Source organism: Lepidothrix coronata, unplaced genomic scaffold, assembly GCF_001604755.1.
Source record: "Lepidothrix coronata isolate B3197 unplaced genomic scaffold, Lepidothrix_coronata-1.0 Scaffold79, whole genome shotgun sequence".
NCBI lineage: Eukaryota > Metazoa > Chordata > Aves > Passeriformes > Pipridae > Lepidothrix > Lepidothrix coronata.
This window is the reverse complement of record NW_016690259.1, coordinates 1,138,532-1,155,198: the sequence shown is the minus strand read 5'-3', so window position 1 is coordinate 1,155,198 and position 16,667 is coordinate 1,138,532. Positions and strand designations below refer to the sequence as shown.

Here is a 16,667-nt window from a genome sequence, read left to right as displayed (position 1 = left end):
TAGTGATTGTGACTTGGTTAAAAATAGTCCAAAAATCAATCACATTAAACCAATCTAATTTTCTTTTCAAAAGAAAATTTCAGGAGTGGATGGTGAAAGGAAAAGTGTTAAGGTGGTGCTTCACTTTTGAGAAAGCCCTCTGAGACTGTCTCTGTCTCCCATGACACTCTTATAAGCAAAGCAGAGAAATGGAGATGAGATTAGGTTACAATAATGTGGGAGTACCCAAGCTGGAAATCCATATTCCAAGAGAAGTTATCAATAGTTCACTGTCAAACTGGGAGGACATGGTAATGGAGTCTACCCTGCTCTTAATACCAGTCAATAATCTCATTAATGGCCTGGCACAGAAGGTGCAGAAGTAAAATTACAGATGACACTAAGAAGGCAACACAGCTATTTGGAGGTTAGCAAGAGAATTTTAGATGATCTTGAAATCTATATACTTGGTACAAAAACAAACAAACAAACAATTGTCAAAGTACTACACTTGAAAAAGAGAAAATACCTGCTAAGTGCAACATGGATAACAATTATGCTGTTGCAAATATAATGACAAATAAATTTATTGCAACGTGTCAGCTACCAAACCAGAAGGAACAACTCCTTCTGACCAAGTACATGCAAATATACTGCCAGGCTATCCATGTTTGCTTTTCTGTGGTATTAAACAAACTAACCAGGACCGTTTGCACTAACATCGTAAATTAAGAAGCAACTGAGTTAATGATCATGCCTGTATAGTATATTAAAAGCACTAGGTGGTACTCTCACAGAATTGAAAAATATTCAATACTCTTCAGTGCAGAAGATTTAACTTAAAAACACATGGCTAATCATTTAAAGGCAACGGTCCTGAGCTAATTAGAAAATAACAAAGCCAGAGTGGTAGTGAGACACTAGGAAACTTCCAAAGGAATTTTAATTTTCATTGCTCAAATAAATGGATGGGAGAAACTAGGAAATTAAATTTTATGCAACATATCACCTCTTGAAATCAAAATTTGAAAAGTTCAACCAAAGGTTATACTACAGTGCAGCATTAGTTTCCTGCTTTGATCATGGATCCAAGGCTTTCACAGGATATTGATACAGATCGGTTGTGACCACACATATGCTTTAGCTTTCTCTGTTTTAGTGGTACCAGCCAACAAGAGTTGCTTCCAAAGCTAGCTCATGTTAGTCCTCCTTGTCATATACAAAGCATCCAACTAAGTTTAACAATAATCTTAGGACAGCAAGCATCAATAACTGATTCATTCTCTTCACTTGAGAAGCAAGGAGAAATCATTTCATCAGCTCAGTGGTTCTAAATGTCACGATTTTTTTCAGCTGGAAGAGGAATAAATGCTTTTTTTCCTTTGTGTCCCCTACTCGCCACTAACTAAAGGAGCAAAATTATGTGCTCCACTTTATTCACACTCTTTGATGTGTGTGTCAACTAAACAAATTCAAGCACTAGCAAGCTAAAATGTTGCAATTCTGCACGTAGAAAATTTCTAGAGGCACATGGGACACTTTAGCCATGTATTTCACAAACACTTGCAGGACAGAGCCTCAGGTCTCAGAAGACTTGTTTTTCACAGCTGTAGTGGAATACTAGGGACAGGGGTATTTCCAATGAAGATGGTTCTATGCATTTTCAAACATTTTCCTTTCAGATTCTTTAAACATGTCCTATGGAAATCTTATCTCCCTTCCTGGTTGCTCAAACAGACTCCTCTAGCCAATCTTAATACTCATTCAGATGCTTCACAGCAGTGTAATGGCATTCATATCAACTCACAGCCTCAGAAAACTGCAAGCAACTTCAAGAGATCATCCATAACAGTAGGGATGAGTCTAAAGGCAGTACCAGCCTGTACATGTATCATTTCCAAAAGATACCAAACCATTTCTGAAAAAAACTCCCTACACTAATTGCCAGGGAAGAATTCATTGGTTTTATTTTTCTGTTAGAAAGGTTACTTTGACATCTAATCAAAATCTCCCTGATGTTTAAGTCCATTAATTCCTGTTCTATCCAGCAAGGGCAGAAGAGATTTTTGCTTTTTTTCTTACAGCAGTCCCTATGTAATAGGAGGACAGAAGTTCCTCCTCAACATTCTCTGCTTTAGAGGAAAATAAGTGTAGCTACTTAATCTTTCATTGCATTTTATTTTCAAGACCTTGCATTTTTATCAGTGTTCCAGTGTGGATTCTGTCCAACTAGCCCACAATTATGGATATAATATTCCAGCTAGGACCCCATCAAAGCTGGGCAAAGCTGAAGATTTATGTCATACATTTTGAAAGTTACATTATGTCCAGTTGATGCATCTTCCATGAAAGGTTACTCGCTTTTTGTTATACCACAATATTGTTAATTCACATGCACTAGTGATGTACTAAAACCCACAATTTTTTTTTCCTTTTCACAGCAGATTGTTCCTTGTGTTATAACTGTATGACAACCTGCATGAAAATTACAATTCTCACCTTTCCCTAATAAACTTCACCTAACACTTTTCTCAAATCATTTTTCCCTTCTGCAAGAAGTGCTCCCAATTCCACTACACTTCCAGTACCTTCCAATCTAATATCAATGAGAATTGAGGCCTAACCTGTTATTATCAAGAAGAATTCCATTCAGTATATCTTTCAATTTTAATAATGAACTGCTGGTAACTATTCTCCAAACACAGTGGATTCTTTTAGACAGAGTAATCCCAGTTCACTCATAAGACAATGTAAAAAACCAAGATCATCATCTGCTTCTTCTCTGTTCATAAGGTCTGTTACCTTTTCTCATCAGAAACTGTGATTGGTTTGACATAATCTCTCCCTGATAAACATGTGTTTCATTTGCTTGTCTCCCAGCTATCTTCCTGGCATTTAAACATAGTCTGATTATTTCTGTAAGTATTTTTCTGTGAATTGTAGCTAAGCTCACCTCATAATTTCTTAGCTCCCTTTTTCTTCCTTTTTAAAAACTAAATACTTGATTTGTCCACCATTGATACCTTTTCTCCTCCTCCGTTTCTCAATAAAATCCCAAAAATGCACTGTGAAATTTCATTTGCCAGTCTTGTAGGTTACAAGGAAATGAAGGCCATAAACCCAGACAATTTGAAAAAATCTAACGTGTTTGTATTTTCTAAACTGTTCTTTCCCAATTTTGTACAGACATTATATCTTTTTGTAAGTAGTATTAATTCCACTAGTCACTGATTGACTTTGATTCTATTGGTGGGACTCACAGATGCCAGGAAGACACCACCTTTTCAACACTATCACTTGGCAATTTTTGCATTCCATTAATTTGCAGATCAACCCATTCCTAAATTGTCTCCTCATTATGAATACACTTACAGAATGATCTTGTGTTACTTAGGTCTCTTGCTATTGCATGACATCCTTGAGCTAGCCTCTGACTTCCTTCACACTACACTTTTCCATCCTTCCTTCCATTAAAAAAAATCAACTCTGATATTAATCCTTCTTCTTGGATTTGAGGTCCACAAAGCTTCCCCACTGCTGCCAGCATCTTTGTCTCTTTTGTTCCTCTTCCCAGTTCAAACTTTTCCTCACATCCCAGACTCATTTGTTTACCTCATTCCTTCCTTCAGTGGCCAGCTATCCAAATCTCTGCCCTTGGAACTTCTATGTTCTCCTGCCTTAGCTTCTTGATCCACTTAATTCTAGGTCTCTTTCTATACAACAACTAATTACCAGATTAATTTATCTTCTGTTCCCACTTACTGTAGCCCTTTGTTCCTCTACCCAGTATACAGTCTTTCTGGAGACTGCTCCCAGATCTCCCTCTCAGCTCCTTACCTCCCATCTACTTATTCCTCATCATAAAACTAGTTTTAGCCCCTTCTGCACAGCCTCCTCCTCCTGTTTGCCACAGTCAAACAAGAAAACAGGCCACTGCAGAATTTGCCCAAAAATAAGGTTGGATGCTTGGTGCCAAAATTACATAAAATAATATGAACTGAAACATTCTTACCTCATTATGCAGAAGCACGAACGGGGTATTTAATGATACTCAGTAGTTAAAAATCTATACCAGTTCTACTGACTTTACAAAGGCTTAAAACTTGTGCTGAGGAACAAAAAGTCAGTGAAGCATATCTGTAGAACAAAGGCCAATTTTGCCTTGTTTCAGTCTCAGGGCTCAAAATGTTTGCTATAGTTTTACAAAAGAATACACTGAAATATTCTAGCAAAAGTAAAACCACATGTCATCTCGCTTGAATCTTTTCCCAAGAGGTAGGATAGCTCCCAGTCTTCTTCCACCCCCTTTCATAACCTGTGGTCCTACATTCACAGCTACAATAAAGGCAGGAGCAGTAAAAAGATGTTAGCACCATTCAGGAAATTTTTTACCTTGATGTCAGAAGTGTCACGCTGACTATTGCGCCACGCCCTTGAAATAGATGAAAAAGTTCTGTCTGCATGATCAAACTTCCCACCTTGTAGATTTAGGAAAAGTGTTGTGAAGGGTTCCTAAATATATATAAAAAGATTAATTAAAAACAACAATGTATTTCTTTAGAAATTTCAGGGTAAAAAAAAAAAAAGGATTTATTATTCTTGTGGGGTATGGTTGTTAACGATGTTATTTTTCTCGCAGACGCAGATTAATAGCAAAGAGTTAATTCTATTATCCAAAAATGAGAAGTACAAACTGATGCTTACTTAATAAATGCTTTTATTGCTACTCCATGCACATATACTCAGATAAAGAAAAGCAAATAAAACCTAAAGAAAATACAGGCTGGAGTAGAAGCTACAGTCAGTTGTGACAGAAATTGCTCTCAACATGAAAAAACTCTGATATATTACATATTTTTAAAACTAGCATGTAGCAAAAATAACACATTTTACTTTGTTCAAGGTGATCTCTTAATGTAAAGGGTAGCATTCAATACTGACAGCTTGAGGATTGGTATTGTTTAATATATAATTTATGATTTAGGAAAATGTTTGGAAGATTTAAAAGCCTCCTCTTAGTTAAAGAACACTTAAGCACATATTAGTGGATAATTGCTTGAAATTAGCTAAGCTCTATAAATTACTTCAAGGATTTATGTATGCTTGTACATTCTAACAAGCTTTAATTAATGATGTGCTGCTAATGCTTTCCCAAAGAAATTACTTCCTAGGAGATAAATCGCCTTTCAATTTTATAGAAAAATGCATTGTTTAACCAATATTATCAATATGTAGCATCTTAAAAGTTACTTCCATACAAATTGCAGCAGATTTTTGCAAATTAATTGCTTACATCATGGGATTTCATGATCATCAGAAACAAACTCACGCTCATTAGGAGGTGAAAATTAAATACATTAATTAAGAACCACAAATGTTTGGTACTTGGTCCAGTCAGAAAACATGCAAAGAAGGAAAGCTAACCATGTTTAAAGAAGTAGAAGAATGTATATTAAAAAGCAATTTTTAAGAAGAAAAAGCTTTTCTGATTTGAAAAGGCTCTACCACAAAAATTAAAACTCTCTGCTTGAAATTTAGAATACATTTCCTCTACACTACTGATTACAATTACTAGAAAATTTCAGTACTCTCCTATGCCACTGAGTTTCAGTTTACTCATTCCTAAACATCTGTTGCTTTCATTATCATTAGAAGGAAAAGCATTTCTAAAATATATACTTACGATCCTTAATAGCCATGTGAGTGCAAAACTTGCTGTTGAGTAATGTGTGCCATAGTGGAATTTTGGAACCTGATCATCTTCCCACGATTCGTATCTCTCAGCAAAGAACGCTGCTCTCTTCGGGTTCAAAGCTCCAATAGGCTGCAAGATTTGTAAAAATAAATGCATTGAGTAACTAAAATTAATGTGATTATTATCACACCACACTCCCCTTGCTCTTTTTGAGCAGAATCACTGGCATGCACGGAGAAGTCTGGGTTTGGTGCTTTGCAAAAGCAGACGTTGGTTTCTGTAAGCGCCTGAAGAGATCCGTGCATTTTGGAATGAGAATTCCATGCACACGCACATGGCTGGGTGGAAAAATGTCTCTTCTGTGTTAATATAGGCTTCACTTTTATTTACTGCTGACTCAAGTCCATGAGTAAAAACCATATCGGGGGTACGTGTTGGACAAACTGATGTTAACTTGTGTGCCTGTGGATATTGTGCATGCTGAATACACTGTCAAACAAAAAAGTAAGCAACAATGAGAAACATCTCTGAGTGTTTTTTGGAGAAAAAAGTAGTGACTGATAGGGTGGGAGAATATTAACAGTGGACTTGGAATTTTGACGCTACTACTCTTGTTTCTGTGCTTCTATTCATAATCTTAAAACAAGTTTACTTAATTCATAAAATTTTAAACTTTGAAACAAACAAAGACCAGAATTTCTATATAAAAACATTGAGACAAAAGAACCAACATATGTATGACTAAAAATATCATACTTTCATCAATGCTGTTATTCTTTGTTCAGTGCTTACCTAGAAGATAAACACCCAGGGTTTTATTTAAAAGTAAGAAATATAATATTTTGTTACCTAAAGCTGTGTATTTCTTCAACGGACTTTTACATACATGATTTGAAAAAAAAAAATGAGGATGTGTCACACAAATCACTGAGAAACTCAAAAGTGAATTTAGCAATTCCACATGTAAACTGCTGTAAGAGATCTAAAATATCTCTGGATATACATGCAAAATATATATGCAATACAAACTCATATACATATTGAGCACACTGTCTGTATGTTATTAATGTAAATTATGTTCATCTGTATCGACAGTGGATGCATTCGAGTATAACCAAAGAATAAACATGAAAAAAAATTTCCTTCTTCCTCTTCTTCAAGAATAAATATACTTAAAAATACACTACAAGGTAAGGAAAAACTTTAAAAGAGAAGTCCTTGAACAAAAGTATCAGTAATTAGTCTTTAATTCAAGCATAGTTCAAGCAAAAAACTATGTCTGCTATTCAGATGATTATTTATTCAAATAACTGCTTCTCTGCCATTCATGTGAAATTTGGCATAAAAGCTTCGAAGTATTTTCTCTTCTAGGACAGATTAGATCTTTGAATGACCTAAGATCTAATCTTACATTTTTTTACTTAGAGCAGCTTTCACATTGCAGTAGGATAAAGAAAACATCTTAGGTTAATTACAATTTTTGCAGTTCACTAATTTGAAATATAACCCTTTAAAAGAAGTTGCTCTTGTATAAAAGGATTTTTATCTGATTTAGCAAATTTATTCCAGGGAAGTATGAAACTGACTCCAAGAAGTCTCTTTGTTGCAAGAACCATTTTGGAATCTACATCTGTACTGATTTTCCCTAAAGACTCAGCTATGCTTGAGGGGAAAAAAGAAGAAAGAAGGTCATTGGTAGACAAATTATATAAATTAAAAATAGAAACAGTGTTGTGTTGTATGGTTCTGTAACATTTTACGTATTCTCTTTATCTGCCTCTATTGTTATTACTCTCCAAATGAGTATAGCCCAAATCAATAGTTATAGAATTACATTCCTTGAATATAAAGCTAAATCCAATTAGAATTGATTTCATTCTCTTTTCAAAAAAATAAAAAGGTATCATGCAGAGATCTATATAGCCAGAATCCACAGTATTGATTTTAGCTGTTATTGTTACAGTTGGTTTCTGAAGCCTGCAACAGGACAACTATCAAGACATGTCACATTTATTTGCAAGCAAATAAAAAAAGTCTCCAAATGAAAAAAGCTTAGGGGAAAAAAAAAAAAAAGAAGAACTGTGGAGCTGTGCACTGACAATGATACACTATCAGCTTACTCAGAGAAGTTACAGTGGGAATACACACATTGAATTATACATTACACGAATGCACTGATTTATTGTGGTAATAACATCCACCTCATTAAAAGATTCTGCTTTGCTGCAGTTGGAGGGCTACATATTGTTTACTGCTATAAATTAATGGCAGCGCACAGAAGACTGTAGAACCCTTCTAACAATAGATCTGTAATGACAGTGCTGTATATCACAGCTTCCCCAGCAGCTTCATAATAAAATGGAGACAATGTATTGGGCTAATACATTCTACCAGGCAGGCCCATATTTTTCTGACAACTGCTTCTAAGGATGAGGTGATTCTGGTGTGTTACACTGCACTGTGAACAGTTAACTACAGAATAAAGCACGTACAAGGAATATTCAAATATTCTCTGACATTTAAGTTAGCAAAAAAAACCCAATTAACTGAAATTCTGCCATTATTTCATATTTCAAAATTAACAGGGAATCATGATTACATACTGTACTCTCTCCCCTGTGGGTAAATGCCAAGGGAAGAAGAGTAATGCCAAGCTAAGCTATGCTTGATGTAGCTGTGAGACCAGAAATTTACCCTACGCAACACAATTCCCCTATGGCTACAGACCTCTGAGGAAGAATGAGCTGAAAAGCTTTCATACTCTGAAATTTCAGAGCATACTTTATTTGCAGCACCTCTTTTCCCAGAGGAAAATTAGATATTAGTGCAACAATAAAAAATGTTTATTTAGAGAGAGAGGGAAAAATGGAAAGTAGAGGCAGAAAAATTCCAATAGGCAAAAACAATGGATGAGATTATGGGAGTAAAAATGAAGAGAGAAATCACTTATGGCTGCTAAGTATTCAAATGGTATTGAAAAAAATGAATGATGATGTGTATGGTTTTCAAGTCAGTGTTCATTCAAAAACAGGGTCCAAACTGGAGAGAGAATTAATGTAGAGTAGCTTCTGTTTTCACTTTTCCAGAGGCACGATTACCTGCTTTTTGACCCAAAGTGGTTGTTGTTACATGTGCTACAAATACGAAAGTTACAAGCTATTCTTAAAGAAAAACCAAAACAAAAAACCAATCAAACAAAAAACCAACAACAAAACCACCAAACTCACTTGATACTAATTTTTGAGGGCTCTCAAATATAGGAAAACCTCAAAATAAATAACCACATATTTTTACCAAGAACTGAACATAGTAAATCTCAGTATTTGGACCAAGCTTGCTTTCTTTGAGATATAACAAAGAAAAATGGTTTGCTGAAAAATAACTGAGAAAACACACTCTTATCATCTACTGCTGTCAAATATGTCCAGACACTATGGTGTACAGTTATATTTGTTAGTTCTTAGTCTTACTCTGTGCCAGACATTGGAACAGTGACCCATCTTGCCTTTATTTTCAGAGGAGGCCCATTTGCACCCAACAGAAGAAAGCAGAATGTTCACTGCTCCCCTACACAGGGCAGAAAGTCTCCTGGGTTCTGCCACTCATGTTCAGGAACACATGAGTTATATTTTGGAAAATTGCTAATGAACTAAAATAAACAGATTGAATTCTTGTAAAGGAAGAATTACAGTACGACTATTTACAGCCACATTTAAGAAGAAAAAGAGGTGCTTTTTATTCCTATCTAATGTGGTTTCATATTTTAAATAGTGTTACTCCAAATAACAGACACACACTGTTCTTACCCGTGCTGCCTTTTGTTATTGGCTTTTACATATGTTTCTGTTATTGAAACAAATCTTGCCACTTTTAGTGTTTCCTACACAGTATAATACTGGGAAGAGTTTTTAACTCATTAATATTCAAAATCCATGAAAGAGAATATATACTATGTACTATGGTAGTTAAACTGCATTTAATTACTGCAAACAGTAAGTAGTCAAGACACCATACTTTCATCTTCACTTGTTAACTTTTGCCTCTTTTGGTGAAGAGGAAATCTTGACAATCAACTACTGGAAATCAGATTTGTGCAAGGGCCTGTGAGTTCTAAAAATTAGACAGTTCCAGAAACAAGGTCTATGTTAACCAGTGCAAGCAGAAAGATTTAAAAAAATAATTAGAATATTATTATATGAAATCTGTATTTCAAAACGTCTCCACCATGGCGGAAAAAAAAAAAAGAAGAAAAAACACTTTTCCTTGTGACTTCTTATAATGTTTTCTTATCCACATCCAACCAGGTACTTGTATTCCTGTGAATAAAATTGTCTGTATCACTGAATTATGTTTGGTAGCATCCTTGCCAAGTATGATGTTTGTTTTCCATGCATCTTATTTTCAAGATGACTATCTGGTTTTCAACACTGATATTTTTCATATATTTCATTGGGCTTAAAGGACCAGGGGGACCATTAGGTCATCTCATCTCGCCCTGTGTTTGTATGACAAACTGTGAAATGCCTTCCATTACATGATTTTGAGCCCAACTACTTACACTTGATCACAGCATGAGCTGTATTTGGCCAACCTGCTTCCCAGAAAGGCATCTGACTCTTGAGTACGTGGACAATCTGCTACTTTTCCTGGAAGCTTTTTCTACTGATAATTCTGATCCTCATTTGAAAAAATATACATTTCATTTTGGTTATGAATTTACTGGTGTGTTATCAAAGAAATCTTGTTATACTTCTCTCTGACATATCACAGAGTCTTTATTTACCCAATATTTTCTGAATATAAAGATACTTATAGACTGTAATTCCACCTTTTAATAAATGTAAGACATGGAGTTCTTCAGGTCTTCCATTTTAAGGCATTTCTTCCACCCTTAAAATTTCTCTGCAGCTTGCCTTTAGAACTAGCAGGATATTATGACTGTAGTTGTAATTCTAATCCATTATTCTGAATATAGGTATTTCAAATAATTGTGACACTTGAAAATTTGTAGGGACAAGGAAAAGAAATGGGACAATAATGTAAAACAAGTTCTGAAGAATACTTCCTGTTCTTTCTATGTCCACCTGAAACTAAAAAAATTTTCAAGTATAAGTAAGAGTGGCAAGCAAGCAGGTCTTCATTTGGTCCACAGAGAACAAACAAACAAAACCCATAATTGCCCTAGTTACAAAGCAAAGACAATTATACCTTCTCATATAATTAGATTCCTTCTCAAGTAATGGATTAATTGCTTCAGGGAGCAATGCAGAGCAAATATAAATAGGTTAAAAAAAAAAACCAAACCAAACACAACCAGACCACCAGTCTATCAGTGGCCACTAAACATGACTGTCTAAATTATTTCTGTGGTCCACAAAGGAGTTAAACTCCTGGTTGCCAAACGTAGGAGGTTATCTGAAGGCAAGGATGGTGCTTTACATGCCCTCTTTTCTCACTAGGCTCCTGATACTGGCTGTTCATAGATGTAAGACATTGAGCTTCTGGAGTAGCTCCTCTTTTACATCTCATATTAAATGACTCAGCATCTTCCCACATACATGGGCTGTGCACATGAGACAATAAAAGCCCACCAAGAGCACTCCAGTACAGCAAACCTGCAGTTAACTCCTACATGCAAATGATTTCTTTGCTTACATATACCTTTTTATTTACACCAGTGAGGAAACACGGACAAACAGCTAGCAGCCACCTCATTTAATATTTGCTTGCACATCTTAGGGAGCAGACAACTGTTTCCCAGCAGCTCTGTTAACGAAGCGACAAGTATAACCAGCTGACTGTGATCAGCATTTTTATCGAATGTATGATCCCTAGATATTTCCTGATACACTGCATATGAGATTAAACCCTGTAATCCTCTTATCTCAACGCTTTCAAAAATAAGGTTAATACAATCTATACATACTAAAAACCACTGAGCTTTTTTACAGAAACATGCTTACAAGCTTTCTTTGAAAAAAATCCCTGTTTACCAGAAATCATGCCAAGAAATTTATCAGATCACATTAAGTTCTAAAACAATTTTTAAAACCCCAATTTCTATTCTCAGGAAACTGAGTATTCAATAAGGGGCTGGAATAAAAGCAGAAAATAGTCATGTGCATGCAAATTAAAACTATTAGTATACATGGCTTGTATTTCAGATTTTTTTAAGAGCATGCATATTCCTTTGAGACAGCAGGAACCATCAGGAAAAACTGACCTAAAGATGATCTAATAACTAGAATGTCTGGACATGTCAGTATAAATAGTATTTAACAGTGCAAAACACAGAAGATTCCCAAAGTCCATAGTTAAAAAAATTGATCATAAACCAATGTTAAGCATAAAAAATGGAAGAAAAACTATTAAGTAATATTTAGCGATATATTAGTGACAGAATATACCTCAGGTCACCTAAAATCTTGGAGGAATTTGAATTTCAAGGAAAAATCTCCATGCCTTCAAATTACTAACAATAGTATCAAATGCTATTACAACCATCTGCAGCAGATTGCAAAACAATGCACTGCTGAACTGCAAACTTGCAAGCTAATTAAGCACACTAAGGTTTAATAAATTGTTCAGCACAACCAAATGTGTCACAGACTGTATATCTGAGGTATTACTTCACCTTAACACTACTGGGAAGCCAAACTGAAGAGAGTTGTTATGTGTTGTACACTTCCAAAAGGTCAGGGAGAAAGGAAGTTGTGTGTCCCTGGGAATTATGAGGAAAAATCAAGCTGCTTCCAGGCAGTGAGGAGGGTATGGCCTCTAAGTAGCTGCCTGCCTTAGAAAATAACCCTGCCAGCCAAAAGCAACCATTGGCATATACTGTTCATGACACAGTCTGTCAAGAGAAAGCAACCTCTGCATTGTTATTCACTTACTTAAAAAAAAAAAACAAACAAAAAATCCTTCTATGGATTTTGAGGATTTAGTAAGAAGCCACTTGCACTTGAGTCATAGCAGGAGACGAAAACATTCTCTCTTCTGCCTTCCTTTCACAGACCATGCTCCTTTGCCAACACATTATTCAGGACACAGAAAACAACAGCCTTTATACCTAACACCAGACCTATACCAGACAACCAGAACTAAAAGTATAAAAACTAAAAACAAACTGCTGATTTGTACTAGCAGTACAGGACTTCATTCTAAAAGCTGACACAAATTCGCATTTTCTGCAGATTCCTGTCAGGGCACACAAAATATACATTATTCTGTACCATGTGTAAGCACCAAGCCCGACAAAAAGAGTGGCAGCAGGCTAGAAATATGTACTTGGGGAGGTATAAGAAGTTTTTTACCATAATCTGTACTGTTTCATAAAACTATTACAATCAGATTATATCAATCCTGAATATAAAGTCAGCTAAGAGCCCATCAATGTATCTTGTTTCAGACATGCACTGCTTTGCTCCTAAGGTGAATTCATCCATCATCGTATTCCCTGTTTCATGAGGTCTCCTGATTAGTCAGCCATCACCTTCAATACCATCAACAGACTGGTATTTTCAGAAAGTTTTATCAGCTCCCTTCTCATCTTTTTCAGATTACCATACATGCTGAACAGTATAAAGTACAGAACAGACCTTTGGAATGTCAGTGACCACCCCATTTTGGAAGCCAACCTTGTCTTTCTGATTCTGAGGCAATTTCAAGTGATTGGCTGGATATGATATGTAAATTATTTAATTAATCTTGTTAAACTATTCATCTCGAGCTTTTAGGATCCTATCATCTTCTCTTAGTAACCCTTTTCTACCAATTCCTTCAGTTGATCCACATTTTTGTCTGTTGATATTTGAGTTTTAAAAGGATCATATGATGTGTCCATCAAAGTAAGTCCACATCCTGAGAACCACCACAAACTTCTTCTTAAAAAAAAAGAGTATCACTATTTTACCGTGATCTCATTTGCTGAGCACTACTTTTAAACCCAGATTACTTTTTGACCCCAAGAGGCTTCCTGCTGCTAGGAGTTTGACCAACTCGGTTTTAGACAGCACCAGTTAGGTGAGATAAATCTCATATTCATTTCCCATATGAGTGCAACTTTCAACTTAGCCACCATAATGCTTGTTCAGAAATCTGAGTTCATAATCTGCTAGAGTTCAAATGTATGAATACAAAATGGAAGAGAGACTGTATCAAGAGAATAACAATCACTTTACATTAGGAAGACAGAAAATACATATTTAAAATGTCTATGGTTCAAGTCATGTGTGTGAAATTACTTTATTTTGATTGCTAGTAGATTTTATGACCAGACATGTGCCCCATGGTTTCTTGTGATCATTTAAAAGGTCATGAACCTCCCTCAGTTCATTTCCAATTAGAGGATGACATATGTTCAGAGCACCTAAAATTGACACAAGAGCAGGATGGACAATAACATCAGATACGAATTTAGGATATAATTTTGAACATCCATGGTTAATTTTGAGCTGTGGTTTTTCTTGTCTTTGAGTATTTCTGCATTCAAAACAAAACCCCTCCTTCAGGCAGGGGAAGATTATGATTATTAGGCTTATTACCAAAATTACTCTTTTTGATCCTGTAAACTTGCCTTTTGCCCTAATATCTAAATAAATAAATAAATAAATAGATTGCTTGAAGATAATTAAGTGATTCTAGAAAGTGATACATGCATCTGAAGTGCAAATAATATTCTTCTTATGACTTTAAAAAATAAGCCTCTGGTGGGAAAATAAGAGAACAGGGAAGAGAAAGTAAGAATGGCAACAAGATGCACTCTATCATCCACCTGTATGTTCTCTAGAGGAGGTGGTGTGACACAGAGAATAACCAACTAAAGATGAGGGGAGAAAAAGGATGGTTATAACAGTGTCAAAGAGCAATCTAAATTATCAGAATATTTTAAAAAATTCTATCTACACTAAGAGTAGAATTTCAGAAAGCATGTTTTGACAAATTATCTCAGAGACACACCTGGGTCAAGCTTCAGCCTCAGCAGGTCCCCACAGGAGTTGTGGAGGAACAGGCTGCTATGGAAAGCATGTGTTTATTGCAAAATGCATGGAAATCACATGTTTATTATGAAAAAGGCCCAGATACAAACGCTGCATGAAGCTTAAACCAACAAACCAGCTCAAAAATCTGTCTTTAAAAGTGAAACAAGAAATTGATACCAAAATCCAAACAGTTAATGTCTCTAAGGACCACGTCTAAGTCGGGCTTGACAATCCAATAATCACTTAATTTAAATAAATTAGTCTTCCTCGTGGCTGAGTTCTTGCTTTTCTGCCCGAAATTCTCTCGGACGGCCCTTGTCCGTGGTGCTGAACCCCACGTCCTGGCGGAGACGAGGTTTGCTCTGAGTGGGTCCCTGACCATGGTGCTGCAAACATGGGATTGGGACCGAGGAGCCAGACGGCTGGGGCAGATCAGCCACAGACCTATGGGGTCGTTTGCAGCTTTGTCTCCCAGTTTTAGCAAATGTGCTGACGGAATTGATACAACAGATCAACTCAGATGTCAGAAAGAATCACTGACCAATTTTATCATTCATCCATGATGGAAATCTGTCCGGGTGTTGCTGGCATTTGAGAGTCTCACGAAATCACTTTTCCCCATTTAGAAATGGGGGAAAAAAACGTTATTAAGTCAAAACCTTTCATGGGAATATAACAGACTACCCAACACTTTAGTTTTTACTGTTTCTAACTACAAAACAGATTATCCGGTCTATACAAAGAAAGTCGATAATAGTCCTAAAATTATAGCACTGTCACGAGATGTGAACAGGAGAACTTCATAATCTTGCAAAGCCTTCTTTAGAAGGGGTCTTTACAATTCCCTTCCCACCACCTCTTTTCAGATCTCTCTCCTTATATTCAAAAAGAACAGATCAGGAAGAAAGGGTCTTCATTCTCCCACCTAGATTTTGCTCTTGCGTGGTTTCCTAAATGGAACCATCGCATGAAAGGTTCTGCTCAGAGTATTGCTTCCCTGCTTGAATGCTTCCCTCCTCCTAAAAATTTCTCCCAACATGCTTATGCCAAATGTTTAGGTCTATTTATCCCTTTGCAGAAACACATATGGAGATCCAATGTACATCTAAAGCAATATGATAAACCAGTTCCTGTAATCATTTCCCTCAACTCTTCCTTTTCCTGTACATAATTTTAGAGAGGATGCCGTGTTCCTCTCCTCAAAGAAGCAACTCGTGTTTCACAAAGAAAGTATGAAAACTTACTATCTGATAATGAAGAGGATCTGTTAAATATACTTTATGCTAAAAATATAAAATCCATAGAAGACTAAAAATGGAATAACAAAAAATGTGTCTCCTTTCCAGGTATTACTGCTTCAGGCTGACTGTAGATACCTCTAACACTCTTTCTGGAGGTGATCCAAAATTCTAGAAAATATAATGGATTTTTTCTTAAGTAACATGGATTATGATAGAAAATCTGAAATATTTTATTTCCTGTACTGTCCTGTTTTAGCAGGGATTCACATTCCTGGCTTTGGAACGCTTTTTAAATAAGTGGTATCTTTTGTCACAGGTACAGATGACAAATTTACTGTCTGAAATACCAGTGACAAGGCAACCAGGGCAGATGCTGAGCCCAGCAATGTCAAGCCTCAAAGGTTTTAGTGCCTAAATTCAGATGTAATTGCCTATCAAAATAAGTCATCACCGCTGCACCCACTATTGTTAGTTCTTGCACTGTTCCTCTCGTCCTCTTTTAGTGTCCAATTTTGAGAACATGCTTTATGCTTAGAAGGACACTGAATCCTGAATGGTAGCAACCTGAAATCATTTTGTCTTGGAGCATGAGCTGAATAAAATGTTAATTTTTGTTTCCTACATAAAAAGCACTGGTTCACAGAATGCCTGTACAGATTTTAATGCTACTCAAGAAAAAAAAGATTTCTTTTAAAAATTTGCAAAACTGTAATAGGTGCACATCAAAGTATTTGTTACTTTCTATCTCTTTGCCAAGAGGTAAGAAGAGAT

General features: G+C 35.9%; 1 protein-coding gene across 3 annotated transcripts in view; it reads right to left on the bottom strand.

The window, feature by feature from the left end:
- The window catches only part of LRBA (LPS responsive beige-like anchor protein), a 410,805-nt gene that overhangs the window by 106,511 nt on the left and 287,627 nt on the right, over positions 1-16,667 (bottom strand). For all 3 annotated transcript variants that reach the window (XM_017820154.1, XM_017820156.1, XM_017820155.1), the window contains exons 44-45: positions 5,663-5,803; positions 4,372-4,491 (exon numbers count right to left, since the gene is read on the bottom strand). In XM_017820154.1, coding sequence (XP_017675643.1) covers positions 4,372-4,491; positions 5,663-5,803 — 261 coding nt within the window. The remainder of the gene's footprint in view (positions 1-4,371; positions 4,492-5,662; positions 5,804-16,667) is intronic.